Source organism: Triticum aestivum, chromosome 4D (assembly GCF_018294505.1).
Source record: "Triticum aestivum cultivar Chinese Spring chromosome 4D, IWGSC CS RefSeq v2.1, whole genome shotgun sequence".
Classification (NCBI taxonomy): domain Eukaryota; kingdom Viridiplantae; phylum Streptophyta; class Magnoliopsida; order Poales; family Poaceae; genus Triticum; species Triticum aestivum.
Window position 1 is genome coordinate 341,109,463 of NC_057805.1, and position 15,517 is coordinate 341,124,979.

The 15,517-nt window shown below is 46.5% G+C and overlaps 1 protein-coding gene across 1 annotated transcript; it reads right to left on the reverse strand.

Moving 5' to 3' along the window:
- Positions 1 to 11,512: 11,512 nt before the first annotated feature.
- Positions 11,513 to 14,913, reverse strand: LOC123097793 (uncharacterized). Its single transcript, XM_044519619.1, has 5 exons — positions 14,717 to 14,913; positions 14,491 to 14,623; positions 13,765 to 14,404; positions 12,656 to 13,543; positions 11,513 to 11,896 (listed from the first exon to the last, which is right to left on the reverse strand). Exons 1-5 carry the CDS (start codon positions 14,742 to 14,744, stop codon positions 11,888 to 11,890), a joined length of 1,698 nt encoding a protein of 565 aa, XP_044375554.1. The 5' UTR covers positions 14,745 to 14,913; the 3' UTR covers positions 11,513 to 11,887.
- Between the last annotated feature and the right edge of the window lie 604 nt (positions 14,914 to 15,517).

Below are 15,517 nucleotides of genomic sequence, written 5' to 3' on the forward strand. Positions count from 1 at the left end.
TGGCCTCGGAACACAAGAGACCGAAAGGTCGAACATGAGTCGTATAGTAGATACGATCAACATGTAGATGTTCACCGATGATGACTAGTCCGTCTCACGTGATGATCGGACACGGCCTAGTTTGACACGGATCATGTATCACTTAGATGACTAGAGGGATGTCTATCTGAGTGGGAGTTCAATAATCAGATGAACTTCATTATCATGAACATAGTCAAAAGGTCTTTGCAAATTATGTCATACGCTTTAGTTCTACTGATTAAGATATGTTCCTAGAGAAAATTTAGTTGAAAGTTGGTAGTAGCAATTATGCGGACTAGGTCCGTAAGCTGAGGATTGTCCTCATTGCTGCACAGAAGGCTTATGTCCTTAATGCACCGCTCGGTGTGCTGAACCTCAGCGTCGTCTGTAGATGTTGCGAAACATCTGACATACACGTTTTGATAACTACGTGATAGTTCAGTGCGTAATGCTAACGGTTTAGAATTGTGGCACCAAAGACGGTTTTGAAACGTCGCAGAACATATGAGATGTTCCGAAGACTGAAATTGGGATTTCAGACTAGTGCCCACGTCAAGAGGTATGAGACCTCTGACAAGTTTCTTAAGCCTGCAGACTAAGGGAGAAAAGCTCAATCGTTGAGCATGTGCTCAGATTGTCTGAGTGCCACAATCGCTTGAATCGAGTGGGAGTTAATCTTCCAGATGAGATAGTGATGGTTCTCCATAGTCACTACCACCAAGCTATTAGAGCTTCGTGATGAACTATAACATATCAGGGATAGATATGATGATCCTTGAGCTATTCGCGATGTTTGACACCGCGAAAGTAGAAATCAAGAAGGAGCATCAATTGTTGATGGTTAGTAAAACCACTAGTTTAAGAAGGGCAAGGGCAAAAGGGATACTTCATGAAACAGCAAGTCATTTGCTGCTCTAGTGGAGAATCCCAAGGTTGAACCCAAACCCGAGACTAAGTGCTTCTGTAATGAGAGGAACGGTCACTGAAGCAGTACTACCCTAGATATTTGGTAGATGAGAAGGCAGGCAAGGTCGACAGAAGTATATTGGATATACATTATATGAACGTGTACTTTACTAGTGCTCCTAGCAGCACCAGGGTATTAGATACCGGTTCGGTTGCTAAGTGTTAGTAACTCGAAATAAAAGCTGCGGAATAAACGGAGACTAGCTAAAGGTGAGATGACGATATGTGTTGGAAGTGTTTCCAAGGTTGATGTGATCAAGCATCGCATGCTCCGTCTACCATCGAGATTTGGTGTTTGCGTTGGGCATGATTGGATTATGTTTATCGCAATACGGTTATTCATTTAAGGAGAATAATGGTTACTCTGTTTATTTGAATAATACCTTCAATGGTCTTGCACCTAAAATGAATCTCGATCGCAGTGATACACATGTTCGTGCCAAAAGATATAAAATAGTAATGATAGTACCACATACTTGTGGCACTGCCACTTGAGTCATATTGGTATAGAACGCATGAAGAAGCTCCATGTAGATGGATCTTTGGACTCACTCGGTTTTGAAAAGATTGAGACATGCGAACCATGTCTATTGGTATATATGCATGAAGAAACTCCATGCAAATGGATCGTTTGTACTCACTTGATTTTGAATCACTTGAGACATGCAAATCATACCACATGGGCAAGATGACTGAAAGGCCTCGTTTTCAGTGAGATGGAACAAGAGAGCAACTTATTGGAAGTAATACATTTTGATGTATGCAGTCCAATGAGTGCTGAGGCATGCGGTGGATATCGTTATGTTCTTACTTCACAGATGATTTGAGTAGATGCTGAGTGTATTTACTTGATGAAACACAAGTCTGAATTATTGAAAGGATCAAGTAATTTCAGAGTGAAGTTGAAGATCGTCGTGACAAGAGGATAAAATGTCTGTGATATGATCACAGAGATGAGTATCTGAGTTACGAGTTTGGCACACAATTAAGACATTGTGGAAAGTGTTTCACAATTAATACCGCCTAGAACACCACAGTATGATGGTGTGTCCGAACATCATAACTGCACCCTATTGGATATGGTGCATACCATGATGTCTCTTATCGAATTACCACTATCGTTTATGGGTTAGGCATTAGAGGCAACCGCATTCACTTTAAATAGGGCACCACGCAATTCCGTTGAGACGACACTGTTTAGAGAAACCTAAGTTGTCGTTTCTTAAAAGTTTGGGGCTGCGATGCTTATGTGAAAAGGTTTCAGGCTGATAAGCTCGAACCCAAAGCGGATAAATGCATCTTCATAAGAATACCCAAAACAGTTGGGTATACCTCCTATTTCATATCTGGAAGCAAAAGTAATTGCTTCTAAAACGGTTCCTTTCTCGAGGAAAAGTTTCTCTCGAAAGAATTTAGTGGGAGGATGGTGGAGACTTGATGAGGTTATTGAACCATCACTTCAACTAGTGTGTAGCAGGGCACAGGAAGTTGTTCCTGTGGCACCTACACCAATTGAAGTGGAAGCTTATGATAGTGATCATGAAACTTCGGATCAAGTCACTACCAAACCTCGTAGGACGACGAGGATGCGTACTACTTCAGAGTGGTACGTGATCCTGTCTTGGAAGTCATGTTGATAGACAACAATGAACCTACGAGCTATGGAGAAGCGATGATGGGCCCGGATTCCGACGAATGGCTCGAGGCCATGAAATCCGAGAGAGGATCCATGTATATAAAACAAAGTATAGACTTTGGTGAACTTGCCCGATGATCGGCAAGCCATTGAGATAAATGGATCTTTAAGAAGAAGACGGACGTGGACGGTAAGGTTACCGTCTATGAAGCTCGACTTGTGGCAAAGAGTATTTTCACAAGTTCAAGGAGTTGACTACGATGAGATTTTCTCATCCGTAGCGATGCTTAAGTCCGTCGGAATCATGTTAGCATTAGCTGCATTTATGAAATCTGGCAGATGGATGTCAAAACAAGTTTCCTTACCAGTTTTCGTAAGGAAAGGTTGTATGTGATACAATCAGAAAGGTTTTGTCAATCCTAAGGATGCTGAAAGGTATGCTAGCTCCAGCGATCCTTCCATGGATTAGAGCAAGCATCTCGGAGTCAGAATATACGCTTTGATGGAGTGATCAAAGTTTTTGGGTTTATACAAAGTTTGTTAGAAACTTGTATTTACAATAAAGTGAGTGGGAGCGCTACAACATTTCTGATAAGTATATGTGAATGACATATTGTTGATCCGAAATGATGTAGAATTTCTAGAAAGCATAAAGGGTTGTTTGAAAGGAGTTTTTCAAAGGAAGACCTGGATAAAGCTGCTTACATATTGGGCATCAAGATCTATAGAGATAGATCAAGACGCCTGATGATACTTTCAAAGAACGCACACCTTGACATGATTTTGAAAGAGTTCAAAATAGATCAGCAAAGAAGGAGTTCTTGGCTGTGTTACAAGGTGTGAGTATTGAGTAAGACTCAAGACCTGACCACAGCAGAAGAGAGAGAAAGGACGAAGGTCGTCCCCTATGCTTTAGACGTAGGCTCTACAGTATGCTATGATGTGTACCGCACATGAAGTGTGCCTTGCCATGAGTTGGTCAAGGGGTACAATAGTGATCCGGGAATGGATCACATGACAGCGGTCGAACTTATCCTTAGTATCTAGTGTACTAAGGAATTTTCTCGATTATGGAGGTGAAAAGGAGTTCGTCGTAAAGGGTTACGTCGATGCGAACTTTGACACTAATCCGGATGACTCTGAGTAGTAGACCGGATTCGTATAGTAGAGCAGTTATTTGAAATGGCTCCAAATAGAGCGTGGTAGCATCCACAAGATGACATAGATATTCGTAAAGCACACACGGATCTGAAAGGTTCAGACCCGTTGACTAATAACCTCTCTCACAAGCATAACATGATCAAACCAGAACTCATTGAGTGTTAATCACATAGTGATGTGAACTAGATTGATGACTCTAGTAAACTCTTTGGATGTTGGTCACATGGTGATGTGACCTATGAGTGTTAATCACATGGTGATGTGGACTAGATTATTGACTCTAGTGCAAGTGGGAGACTGTTGGAAATATGCCCTAGAGGCAATAATAAATTGGTTATTATTATATTTCCTTGTTCAAGATAATCGTTTTATTATCCATGCTAGAATTGTATTGATAGGAAACTCAGATACATGTGTGGATACATAGACAACACCAGGTCCCTAGTAAGCCTCTAGTTGACTAGCTCGTTGATCAATAGATGGTTACGGTTTCCTCACCATGGACATTGGATGTCGTTGATAACGGGATCACATCATTAGGAGAATGATGTGATGGACAAGACCCAATCCTAAGCCTAGCACAAGATCGTGTAGTTCGTTTGCTCAGAGCTTTTCTAATGTCAAGTATCAGTTCCTTAGACCATGAGATTGTGCAACTCCCGGATACCGTAGGAATGCTTTGGGTGTACCAAACGTCACAACGTAACTGGGTGACTATAAAGGTGCACTACAGGTATCTCCGAAAGTGTCTGTTGGGTTGGCACGAATCGAGACTAGGATTTGTCACTCCGTGTAAACGGAGAGGTATCTCTGGGCCCACTCGGTAGGACATCATCATAATGTGCACAATGTGACCAAGGAGTTGATCACGGGATGATGTGAGTTACGGAACGAGTAAAGAGACTTGCCGGTAACGAGATTGAACAAGGTATAAGGATACCGACGATCGAATCTCGGGCAAGTAACATACCGATAGACAAAGGGAATTGTATACGGGATTGATTGAATCCTCGACATCGTGGTTCATCCGATGAGATCATCGTGGAACATGTGGGAGCCAACATGGGTATCCAGATCCCGCTGTTGGTTATGGACCGGAGAACGTCTCGGTCTTGTCTGCATGGTTCCCGAACCCGTAGGGTCTACACGCTTAAGGATTCGATGACGCTAGGGTTATAGGGAAAGTATGTACGTGGTTACCGAATGTTGTTCGGAGTCCCGGATGAGATCCCGTACGTCACGAGGAGTTCCGGAATGGTCCGGAGGTAAAGATTTATATATGGGAAGTCCTGTTTTGGTCACCGGAAAAGTTTCGGGTGATATCGGTAATGTACCGGGACCACCGGGAGGGTCCCGGGGGTCCACCAAGTGGGGCCACCAGCCCCAGAGGGTAGCATGGGCCAAGTGTGGGAGGGGACCAGCCCCAGGTGGGCTGGTGCGCCCCCCCACCAGGGCCCAAGGCGCCTAGGGTTTGGGGAGGGGGCGCCTCCACCTTGCTTGGGGGGCAAGTTTCCCCCTCTCCCCCCTTGGCCGCCACCCTAGATGGGTTTTGGGGCTGCCGCACCCCTTGGGGTGGAAACCCTAGAGGGGGCGCAGCCCCCTCCCTCTCCCCTATATATAGTTGAGGTATTGGGGGCTGCAAACACGTGAGTTTTCCTCTCCCCAGCGCAGCCCTACCTCTCCCTCCTCCTCTCCCGCGGTGCTTGGCGAAGCCCTGCGGGATTGCCACGCTCCTCCACCACCACCACGCCGTCGTGCTGCTGCTGGATGGAGTCTTCCTCAACCCCTCCCTCTCTCCTTGCTGGATCAAGGCGTGGGAGACGTCACCGGGCTGCACGTGTGTTGAACGCGGAGGCACCGTTCTTCGGTGCTTAGATCGGAATCAACCGCGATCTGAATCGCTACGAGTACGACTCCTTCATCCGCGTTCTTGCAACGCTTCCGCATCGCGATCTACAAGGGTATGTAGATGCACTCCCCTTCCCCTCGTTGCTAGATTACTCCATAGATTGATCTTGGTGATGAGTAGAAAATTTTGAATTTCTGCTACGTTCCCCAACAGCATCTAGGTTTCCCTATTGGTTATTGACCGGAGACGTGTCTCGGTCATGTCTACATTGTTCTCGAACCCGTAGGGTCTGCACGCTTAAAGTTCGATGATAGTTATATTATGAGTTTATGTGTTTTGATGTACCGAAGGTAGTTCGGAGTCCCGGATGAGATCGGGGACATGACGAGGAGTCTCGAAATGGTCGAGACGTAAAGATCGATATATTGGACGACTATATTCGGACATCGGAAAGGTTCCGAGTGATTCGGGTATTTTTCGGAGTACCGGAGAGTTACGGGAATTCGCCGAGGAGTATATGGGCTTCATTGGGCTTTAGGGGAAAGAGAGAGGAGAGGCTGGGCGCCCCCCCCCCAAGGCCTAGTCCGAATTGGACCAGGGGGAGGGGCTGCGCCCCCTCCTTCCTTCTCTTCTTTCTCCCCTTTCCTTCACTCCTACTCCTACTACTTGGAAGGGGGGGAATCCTACTCCCGGTGGGAGTAGGACTCCCCTAGGGCGCGCCATAGAGAGGGCCGGCCCTCCCCCTCCTCCACTCATTTATATACGGGGAGTGGGGCACCCCTTGGAGACACAACAATTGATCCTTTGGATCTCTTAGCCGTGTGCGGTGCCCCCCTCCACCATAGTCCACCTCGATAATATCGTAGCGGTGCTTAGGCGAAGCCCTGCGTCGGTAGAACATCATCATCGTCACCACGCCGTCGTGCTGACGAAACTCTCCCTCGAAGCTTTGCTGGATCGGAGCTCGCGGGACGTCATCGAGCTGAACATGTGCTGAACTCGGAGGTGCCGTGCGTTCGGTAATTGGATCGGTCGGATTGTGAAGACGTACGACTACATCAACCGCGTTGTGCTAACGCTTCCGCTTTCGGTCTACGAGGGTACGTGGACACACTCTCCCCTCTCGTTGCTATGCATCACCATGATCTTGCGTGTGCGTAGGAAATTTTTGAAATTACTACGTTCCCCAACACTCCTGCCCAACCACATCTCCTCCTCCATGGCGCCCAACGAGTCCGTCTCCTCGCGTCGCTGGCGTCCAGGAGATCGCTCGTCTTCCCCCTCGCCTCCATGCCACCACGACGGAGCACCTCACCACCGGTGACCAGCCCCGATGTGCCCTCCATCTCCTTCCTTTCTCCCTTGTTTCTCTTTTTCCCTCTCCCTCTCCCTTCGATTTTACTCACCTCCCATGCCCATGCCTGCGCAGGTCGTCGATATGGCCAACCAGGAGCTCTCCGCCTTGGTCGCGAAGAGGTTCCTCACACCGTCGTCTTGCTCTACACTGGATCCGATCCCTCTCCAACAGCCGTCGCTGGATCTTGTCTACCGCTACCCGTCCGCACCTCTGACGACCCCTGTTGTCGCTGGATCGAACCATTGACACCATTGACAGCCTGCACGGGGTCGAGATTTTTTTGGTGTTTGAAATTAATAGTAGTAGCGCGGGTCACAGACACGCGCTACTACTAACACACGTACTAGTAGCGCGGGATGCACCGCGCTACTACTAACAGCTAGCTGTAGCGCCGTGGTAGTAGCGCGGGCACCCGCGCTACTACTAGTTGTTTAAGCCCTGCTACTATTAGGTTTTTTCCTAGTAGTGCAACAACGGTAATTATTTTTCTCAGTTATGAAACCAAGGTTATCAATCCAGTAGGAGAACCAAGCAACACAATGTAAACAGCACCTGCACACAAACCATAAAAACTTGCAACCCAACGGATAAGAGGGGTTGTCAATCCCTCCTTGTATTGAGATAGATTAAATTGTATGAGATTGGATAAGTAGATCTATCAAAAACACAAAATAAAATAAATAAAGAAAAATTGCAGCAAGATATTTTTGGTTTTTTTGGAATAATCAATCTGAAAACAATATGTTAGAAATAGACTCGGGGGCCGTAGATTTCACTAGAGGCTTCTCTCAAGAAAATAGCATGCGGTGGGTAAACAAATTCTTATTGGGCAATTGATAGAAAAGCGAATAATCATGACGATATCCAAGGCAATGCATGTATATAGGCATCATATCCAAGATTAGTAGACCGACTCCTGCCTGCATCTACTACTATTACTCTACACATCGACCGCTATCCCGCATGCATCTAGTGTATTAATTTCATGAAAAACGGAGTAATGCAATAAGAACGATGACATGATGTAGACAAGATCTATTCATGTAGGAATAGACCCCATCTCTTTATCCTTAATGGCAATGATACATGCATGTCATGTCTTCTTCTGTCACTGAGATTGAGCACCGCAAGATCGAACCCATCACAAAATACCTCTTCCCATGGCAAGAAAAATCAATCTAGTTGGTCAAACCAAACCAAAGTTTCGGAGAAGAAATACTAGGCTATAACAATCATGCATAAGAGAGTTCAACAAAGACTCAAACAATATTCATGGATAGAACTGATCACTAACTCACAATTCATCGGATCCCAACAAACACACCGCAGAAGTCATTACATCAAATAGATCTCCAAGAACATGGAGGAGAACATTGTATTGAAGATCAAAAAGAGAGAATAAGCCATCTAGCTACTGCCTACGGACCCGTAGGTCTGTGGTGAACTACTCACATCATCTGAGGGGCAATGGTGATGATGAAGAACCTCTCCGTGATTGTTGACCCGTCCGACAGAGTGGCGGAGAAGGCCTCTAGATTGGATCTCGTGCTTCTGGAACTTGCGGCGGCTAGAATTGTGTTTCGACGACTCCCCTAGGGTTTCTGGAATATTTGGGTATTTATAGAGTTGAGAGGCGGTGGAAAAGCCTCCCGTGGGCCCCACTACCCACCAGGGTGCGCCTGGGGCCTCTAGCGCGCCCTGGTGCCTAGTGGGCCCACGGGCCTCCTCTGGTACACCTCCTTGGCCTCATGGGTGTCTTCCAGGCAGAAAAAATCTCCAAAAAGTTTCGCTATATTTGGACTTCGTTTGATATGGATATTCTGCGGAGTAAAAAACAAGCAAAAAACAACAACTGGCACTGAGCACTATGTCAACAGGTGAGTCCCAAAAAATAATATAAAGTTGCTAGTAAATGAATATAAAACATCCAAGAATGATACTTTAATAGCATGGAACAATAAAAAAATTATAGATACGTTGGAGACGTATCAACTGACACTGCCCAGGTCAATATATCTCGTACCAACACATCACCTTCCTTCTCTGCTTCGGGCTCCGCCTCCATAGCCACACCTCAGCCATCGGGAGAGAAGAAAGTGAGAGGCATGGGGAGGCATCAGAGAGTGAGGGGGCCGTCGGCGGCGGCAGAGCAGGAGGAGGCATGCAACAGGACGGTAGGCGGTGGGATTTTTTTTTTGCTACAGGGTTGGTTGTGGAGGCGAAAATGGAAGAGGTGGAAGGTGGGGAAGAATAAACATGAGAGGTTCGCACAAGATTCAGTCTAAGCGATTGACTCTGACGCTGAGTCAAAGCAGTGAATTCCACCAACACGCCAAAGGTTTTACTGCAAACACATGGCAATCAAAGAAGTAGAATACTGCCGGTCGCAACTCGCACGAGAGCCTCAAAATTTTGAGCAAAATGTTGGCTTAGCCACTTTATTTAATATATGTATATGTGTGTGTGCACTCCTCAAAACAAACACCTCCCTAAAGTAAGCGACGCGGTAACATATATACCCCGAGGGGAACTAGTATAGATTCTGCCCTTTAGGTGAGATCGTAGGATCAACCCTAAAAATTCATATTTAGACATTCCAAAAAAAATCTTAATTTTTTTACAACAAACCTGCGGGATATGTCTGCAACTCCAAAAAAAATCAGTTCAAAACTCAATCTACACTTAGAGATTCTAAAAAGACAAATTCAACAATGAATAGTGTCAGTTTTGGGTGAATAGCATTTGACGTTATTCACATGCGACTTTATCTTTTTTGGTTCTTTCATTGTAGTTTGAATTAGGAGCAGAATTTTTTTAAGATTGTACATCAAACATGGAGTGTGTTTCCAAATATTTTCAGAATTTTTTAACATGTTTTGTATCTTAAAAAAACTTGATCTCACCTAAGGGGGGATCTTATACTAGTCTCCACCTCTATACCCCTGGTCTTGTAGCTAACGTGGCAAAGTTGCGTGAGTCAAAGATGATTTGCTTGGCAAGAAAAACAATGCTCCGGCGGGTCGGTTTCTTCGCTTGCACAGCCTATCGATAGGGCTGCAAACGAGTCGAGTTCGAGCGAGTTGGAGTTGGCTCAGCTCAACTCATATTAAAATTCGGGCGAGCTCAATCTAAGTGAAGCTCAACGTCGAGCTATAGAACATGACTCGTGCTCAGCTTGTAACGATCTCGAGTCGATCTCGAGCTAGTTTCGAGCTAAATGAAACGGTAACAATTATAAATCTATGATGATTATTCGAACTAGATAAGGACACAACACGACACAACTTTGTACGCCAGTCTCATCGTGCTCGGGAGAGCTTCAAGCACATCTTTGTTTCTTGGGCGAACTAGAAATAGATGTGGTCTTCGTGGACGAAAAACAAGAAAAAGAAGGTGCATATGCTGGGAAATTTTGCCAAAAGCAATAGAATATTTAACACATAGTCGATCACGTACCGTAATTAGACCTAAATCTTCTCCACACTTAATTAAGCTACCGTGTTTGCCGGTTAATAAAATGAAGAAAAATATGGACATTATATATGATAACAAATTATCTTATTTTCATTTAATATATGGCATAATCATTGAATATAATGGTATTATGTCGAGCTAAAATCGAGCGAGCTAATATTGGCTCAAGATCGGCTTGTTTCTCCATTAAGCTATATAAAGTGTTCAAACTCGGCTCATTTATTCTCAAGTCGATCTTGAGTCGAGCCAAAAAACGAGTCGATTTCGAGCGGCTTACCAGCCTCGAGTTTTTTTTTCAGCCTTACCTGTCGATCCGTCTCGATCAGTCGTGGTCATCCACGATGTACCTAGGCGTGCCACGCACGAGCTGCGTGATAGATGCGGCGTTGTCATTCTCAACTCAATGCATGCTACGTCTTCCTCGATCGTCACCGTGCACCGACCCTCCTATCCTACGGCGTCCGCCGATTCTTCTAGGGTCTGACCGGCGCAGCTCTCGGTGTCGATGGTGGACTTGGATCAGCTGGGCCACAGCTGCGGAAGCACGGAGCCAGGCTGACCGACACGCCGGTGCGGTTGCCACGACCCAGAGAGAGTCGCCAACTTGTGCCGTGTCGACGTGTCGTCAGTCGATGGCGAGGACCATGTAGCTCGTTGGCCGCGGCACCCGGTACATGAGCGTCGCCTCGTGCGGTGCACAGCTGCTCTTCCGTCCAAATATTTTTTCACTCATATATTGTTTTCCTTGCTTCTTGCTGTATTTTTTGTTTGCAGACCTTCCACGTCGCAAACGAACGCAAGTCTTTCTGCTCAAAATAGTGGTCAGCAGCAGTCGAATCTGAACATAGCGGTTAACTAGCATAAACTATGATCATCTTTATACCAGTATCAAAACTAGTAGCTACCAATTTCTGCTTAATGCTAAATACATTCATTTGAGGAACAAATTTTTTTCGGACGGAAGGAGTAGCTACCAATTTCTGACTAAAAAGTAGGTCAAGAAGTTCGCACTTGTTCCAAACTAAATGTCTTGGGGTTATCACAACCATTTCTTTATAATGATATACTAAATGAGAAGAAGGCAAAGCATAGTAGTACTAGTATTCACAAGGTCATACATAGGCGGAACTCCGCTCCGCTTACAATCTGAAATCCAAAAGGTTTGGTTGATTTCCGTATCAACCAAGAGCAAGCACCACATCACTTCACGCAGCCAGCACACACGCTAAACCTGTCAAGCCCCTCAAAGATCATCAGAGCGTGATGATCGTTGCTCACAAAAACAGAGCAAACTAAGCAATTGAGAGTTGCAAACTAACTCACAGCATACACAACACACGCATAATCAAACTAGACTAGACAGCATCTACGGTAACTTTATATTAGCGGTTCATTGAGGTCGTCGTGGCTCCATCTCCAGCAGCTACTGGGTCTGTAAAGAATACAAGGGTAAGTTAGCTCCACGTCACTTACTGTTGAAGCAATAATTACGTGGGTGAAACTGAAACATAGACTGTCACTAATTATTTGCCTGAACAGTACCAAGGTTCACGATTGCATAAGAGAACACAGTTAAACTATTTTGGCTGATTATGAATAATAACAACAGTAATTGTTACTGGGCCATAAGAGCAGAAACTGTAAATATCTCCGTCCTTTGGAAAAACACTGTAAAATCTTTTCCAAAGATGCTAGAAACTAGAGGTAGACGAGTGGCAACAGATGTAATGCCTATATTGCTGTGAAATCCGAAAGCTGAGCCGATAAGTAGTGCGAGTCAGCACCTACTCACATGTTGGACGAATACATGGAGTATACTAGTGTAGATAAGTTCTGCGAGTCTGCAACTACTGGTATGCTCAACGAATCAGCGTAGTGCCTAGTGTAAAGAGGCATGTGATTTGTCGCACTAGAACATTGTGACGGCAAGCTGGCAGCACTCAAGAGTCTATATACTACTCCCTTCCGTTCATAATAAGTGTCACAGTTTTGAACTATAATTGAACTAATCTTAGTTTAAAACTGCAACACTTATTGTGGATACGGAGGGAGTACAAGATTTTCTGTCGTAACTGACGTCTCCACACTTGGTGCTTGGATGAGCACATCAAATGTAAGGACGAAGCTATGTCATTAGCTTTGATACAACAGAAGATATATTTGGAGCAGAATTATCAGTTCATAAACGCACCTCACCAATGGCAGCATCATCATAATCGCCATGCTCTTTCAATTTCATCGGTTCAACTGCATGCAGCTCTGCACATGTTAACATACCTGTAGCATGACAACCAGCTTCCCCTTCCTCAATCACTCTGCTAGAATCACCAGCTCCAGCAGTATCAATAGGCTCCCCATCAGAGCAGCCACCAGATGACATCCGCTTTGAGGACAGGCCGCCTTTAGCGGAGGACTTCTTAGAAGAAGGGCAACTGGATGTGAGCCTCTGTAATGAGCCCCGGCAGAACGGAGAGTTGTTGAAAGGGCTACCAGATGATGATGATCGCTTTGCAGACAAGCTCCCTGCAGACGGAGACAATTTATCTAAATGGCTCTCTGACGAGAGGCGTCTTTCAGATGCTCCCCTTGCTAGAGGGGGTCCTCTCAAGCTCAGCCTGTCGATGGAAGAGCGACAAGCTGACTGGACTGTTTCACTGTCACAAGGACCTTTGACACCGATAATCTTTTCGAATTCAGAATGTTCTTCCGCTAGCCGGTCCACGATGACAGCCTCACAATCATCAAATGCAAAACTTGCATCCAGTTTCTGCTCAAAGCTCGGTTGGTCCATCTCTTCCTCTCCTTGTTTGATAACACTGACTTCCCCCACATCAACAAGATCACCACCACAATCACGTTCAGAGCATTCATGCACCAGTGTGGTAGCATCGAGCTTTTGATCAACTGTATTTGTAGTTGCAGGTGTATCCACCCTTTCAGAACCATCAGTGTCAAACTTTAGTTGGTTCACTGCCATGGCATGGGCAACCAGGAGCTCATGGAATAAAGGGGTCAAAGTGCTAGCACTCTCATGGCGCACCACATAGTTCCTGAGCTCACTTCGGATCCTGTGAAATGGCTGCCAACGAAAAAAAAACATGTTCTTATTCCCGAAATAAGGAACGGTCTTAGCCTACTTGGATTGGTACTAAGTACAGTACTAATCATGCAGCCACTGTGAACTGAAAATCAAACTAACCATTCATGTCATGCTCATATGCTCCTAACAGTAGGCTACTAGAGCAGATACACAGAAAATATATCAAATCGTTCACTCGTAAGTGTACTTTGAACTATTACCTGAGCTTGGCATTCAAATGCAAGGCGGAAGAATGCCGCAGAGACATTGTGCTTGCCAACAGACTCGGCCAGGTGGATCTGTGCCAGCCAGTAGGAGGCGGACTCGAGCTGATCAAGCGTGCAGCTGCTGCAATTCTGAGCGCTGAAGAACGGGGTCTCTGCGGCCACAACCTTCGCCGGCTTCTTCTCCAGGGCTTTGACAGGCACCATAGGCGTGCGCCCAGCAGAGTCTTCGGTGGCTTTGACCTTCTCCCCGCTTCCGGGGACAGCCAGCGCTGCCACGTCATCCTGGAAGCTCACCCTCTGGCTCTTCTTCTTGGCCTTGGCCGCCAGATCCGGGGGCGCTGGGCAAGCTTTCTTCAGTGGCTTTTCTGCGGGACGAGAAGGCCTGGCCGCCTTGGCCGGAATCGGCGGAGACAGCTTCGAGGGCTTCTGCTGAGGTGGCGGCGAAACCTTGGCAGGCTTCTGCGGAGGCGGAGGCGACAACTTTGCCGCAGGCTTCTGCAGCTTCGGCGGCGACACCTTCAAAGGCTTTTGCGGGGGCGGGGGCGACAGCTTTGAATGCTTCTGCGGCGGCGGCGGGGCCGGCTTCTCGGCCAGGGGGTTGCTGCTCCGGACAGTGCCGAACGCGCGCCGTGGCCTAGAAACAGCAGGCCATAGGTAAGCAAAATGAACAGAGTCACACGCAAACAAATCTAGAGATTCCGGAGCCGCAGCGATCCTTGCCGTGGCTGGGGAGCAGCCCCGCCGGAGACGGCGCTGGTGGTGGCGGAGGTGGTCATTTTCCCGCGCGCGGTGGTGACGGACTTGGGCTTCGGCGCTGGCGTCTTTGCCGGCGCAGCAACCGACTTCCGCTTCGCTGTAAAGTGTAAACCACGAAGAAATTAATCCCCGGAAACGAGAGGCAGGACTCGGATGTTGAGAGCGGAATGGCGCCGGTTTCTTATCTTACCTCGGAAGGGGGTGGGGTGGGGATCCATGGCGACGGCGGGGAGAGGAGGGGAGCGCGGGAGATGGAGCAGCGGACGGTGTTTGGATGAAGGAAATGGCGGAAGATGCGGAGGAGCGGGGGTGTTGGATTCAAGGAAACTGCTGATATGAGATGGGAGTGTGGAGAAAGTGGGGGAGGTGGTGGGGACTGGGGGAGTCGCCCGTTGGCCGGTGGGGGGGACATTGAGTTTGAAATATTTTGAACTGGCCGGCGCTCCCACGAGCGAGAGAGGAGCGGGGCGCTTCGCTGGGCCCGATATTTACCTTTTGGGTGAGGCCGTTGACTACATGGCCTTTTAGTCGGCTGGCAGGCCCGGTTTGGCTGCGTAAAGGATTCAGGCCCCACATGAAAAAAAAGGTGGTTTCAATTTTTTTTTTGAAAAAAGGTGATGACTGATCACTGATGATGATAAAAATAATAGAAAAACGTCCAATATATTCATCAAATATCATGGCAGTACAAAGAACATTAAAAGTAGGAATCCAATAACTCCCGAACGTTCGGATTTTGAGCATTTCGTCCCGAACGTTTTTGCATGGAAACTTTAGTTCATAGGGATCGCAACTTTGTCCTTTTTCGTTTTTTTGTCAGAAAATTGCCATGTTTCCCTAATCTCACGCAAACTAAACTTGCCATCTAAACCCGTTCGGGTTGCCATGCTTAACTCCTGAACGTTCGGGAGTTATCATTACCGTAAAAGTAACAAAAAATACATCCAAGTTCGTAGACCAGCAAGCGACGACTACAAGCACTAGAGCGAAC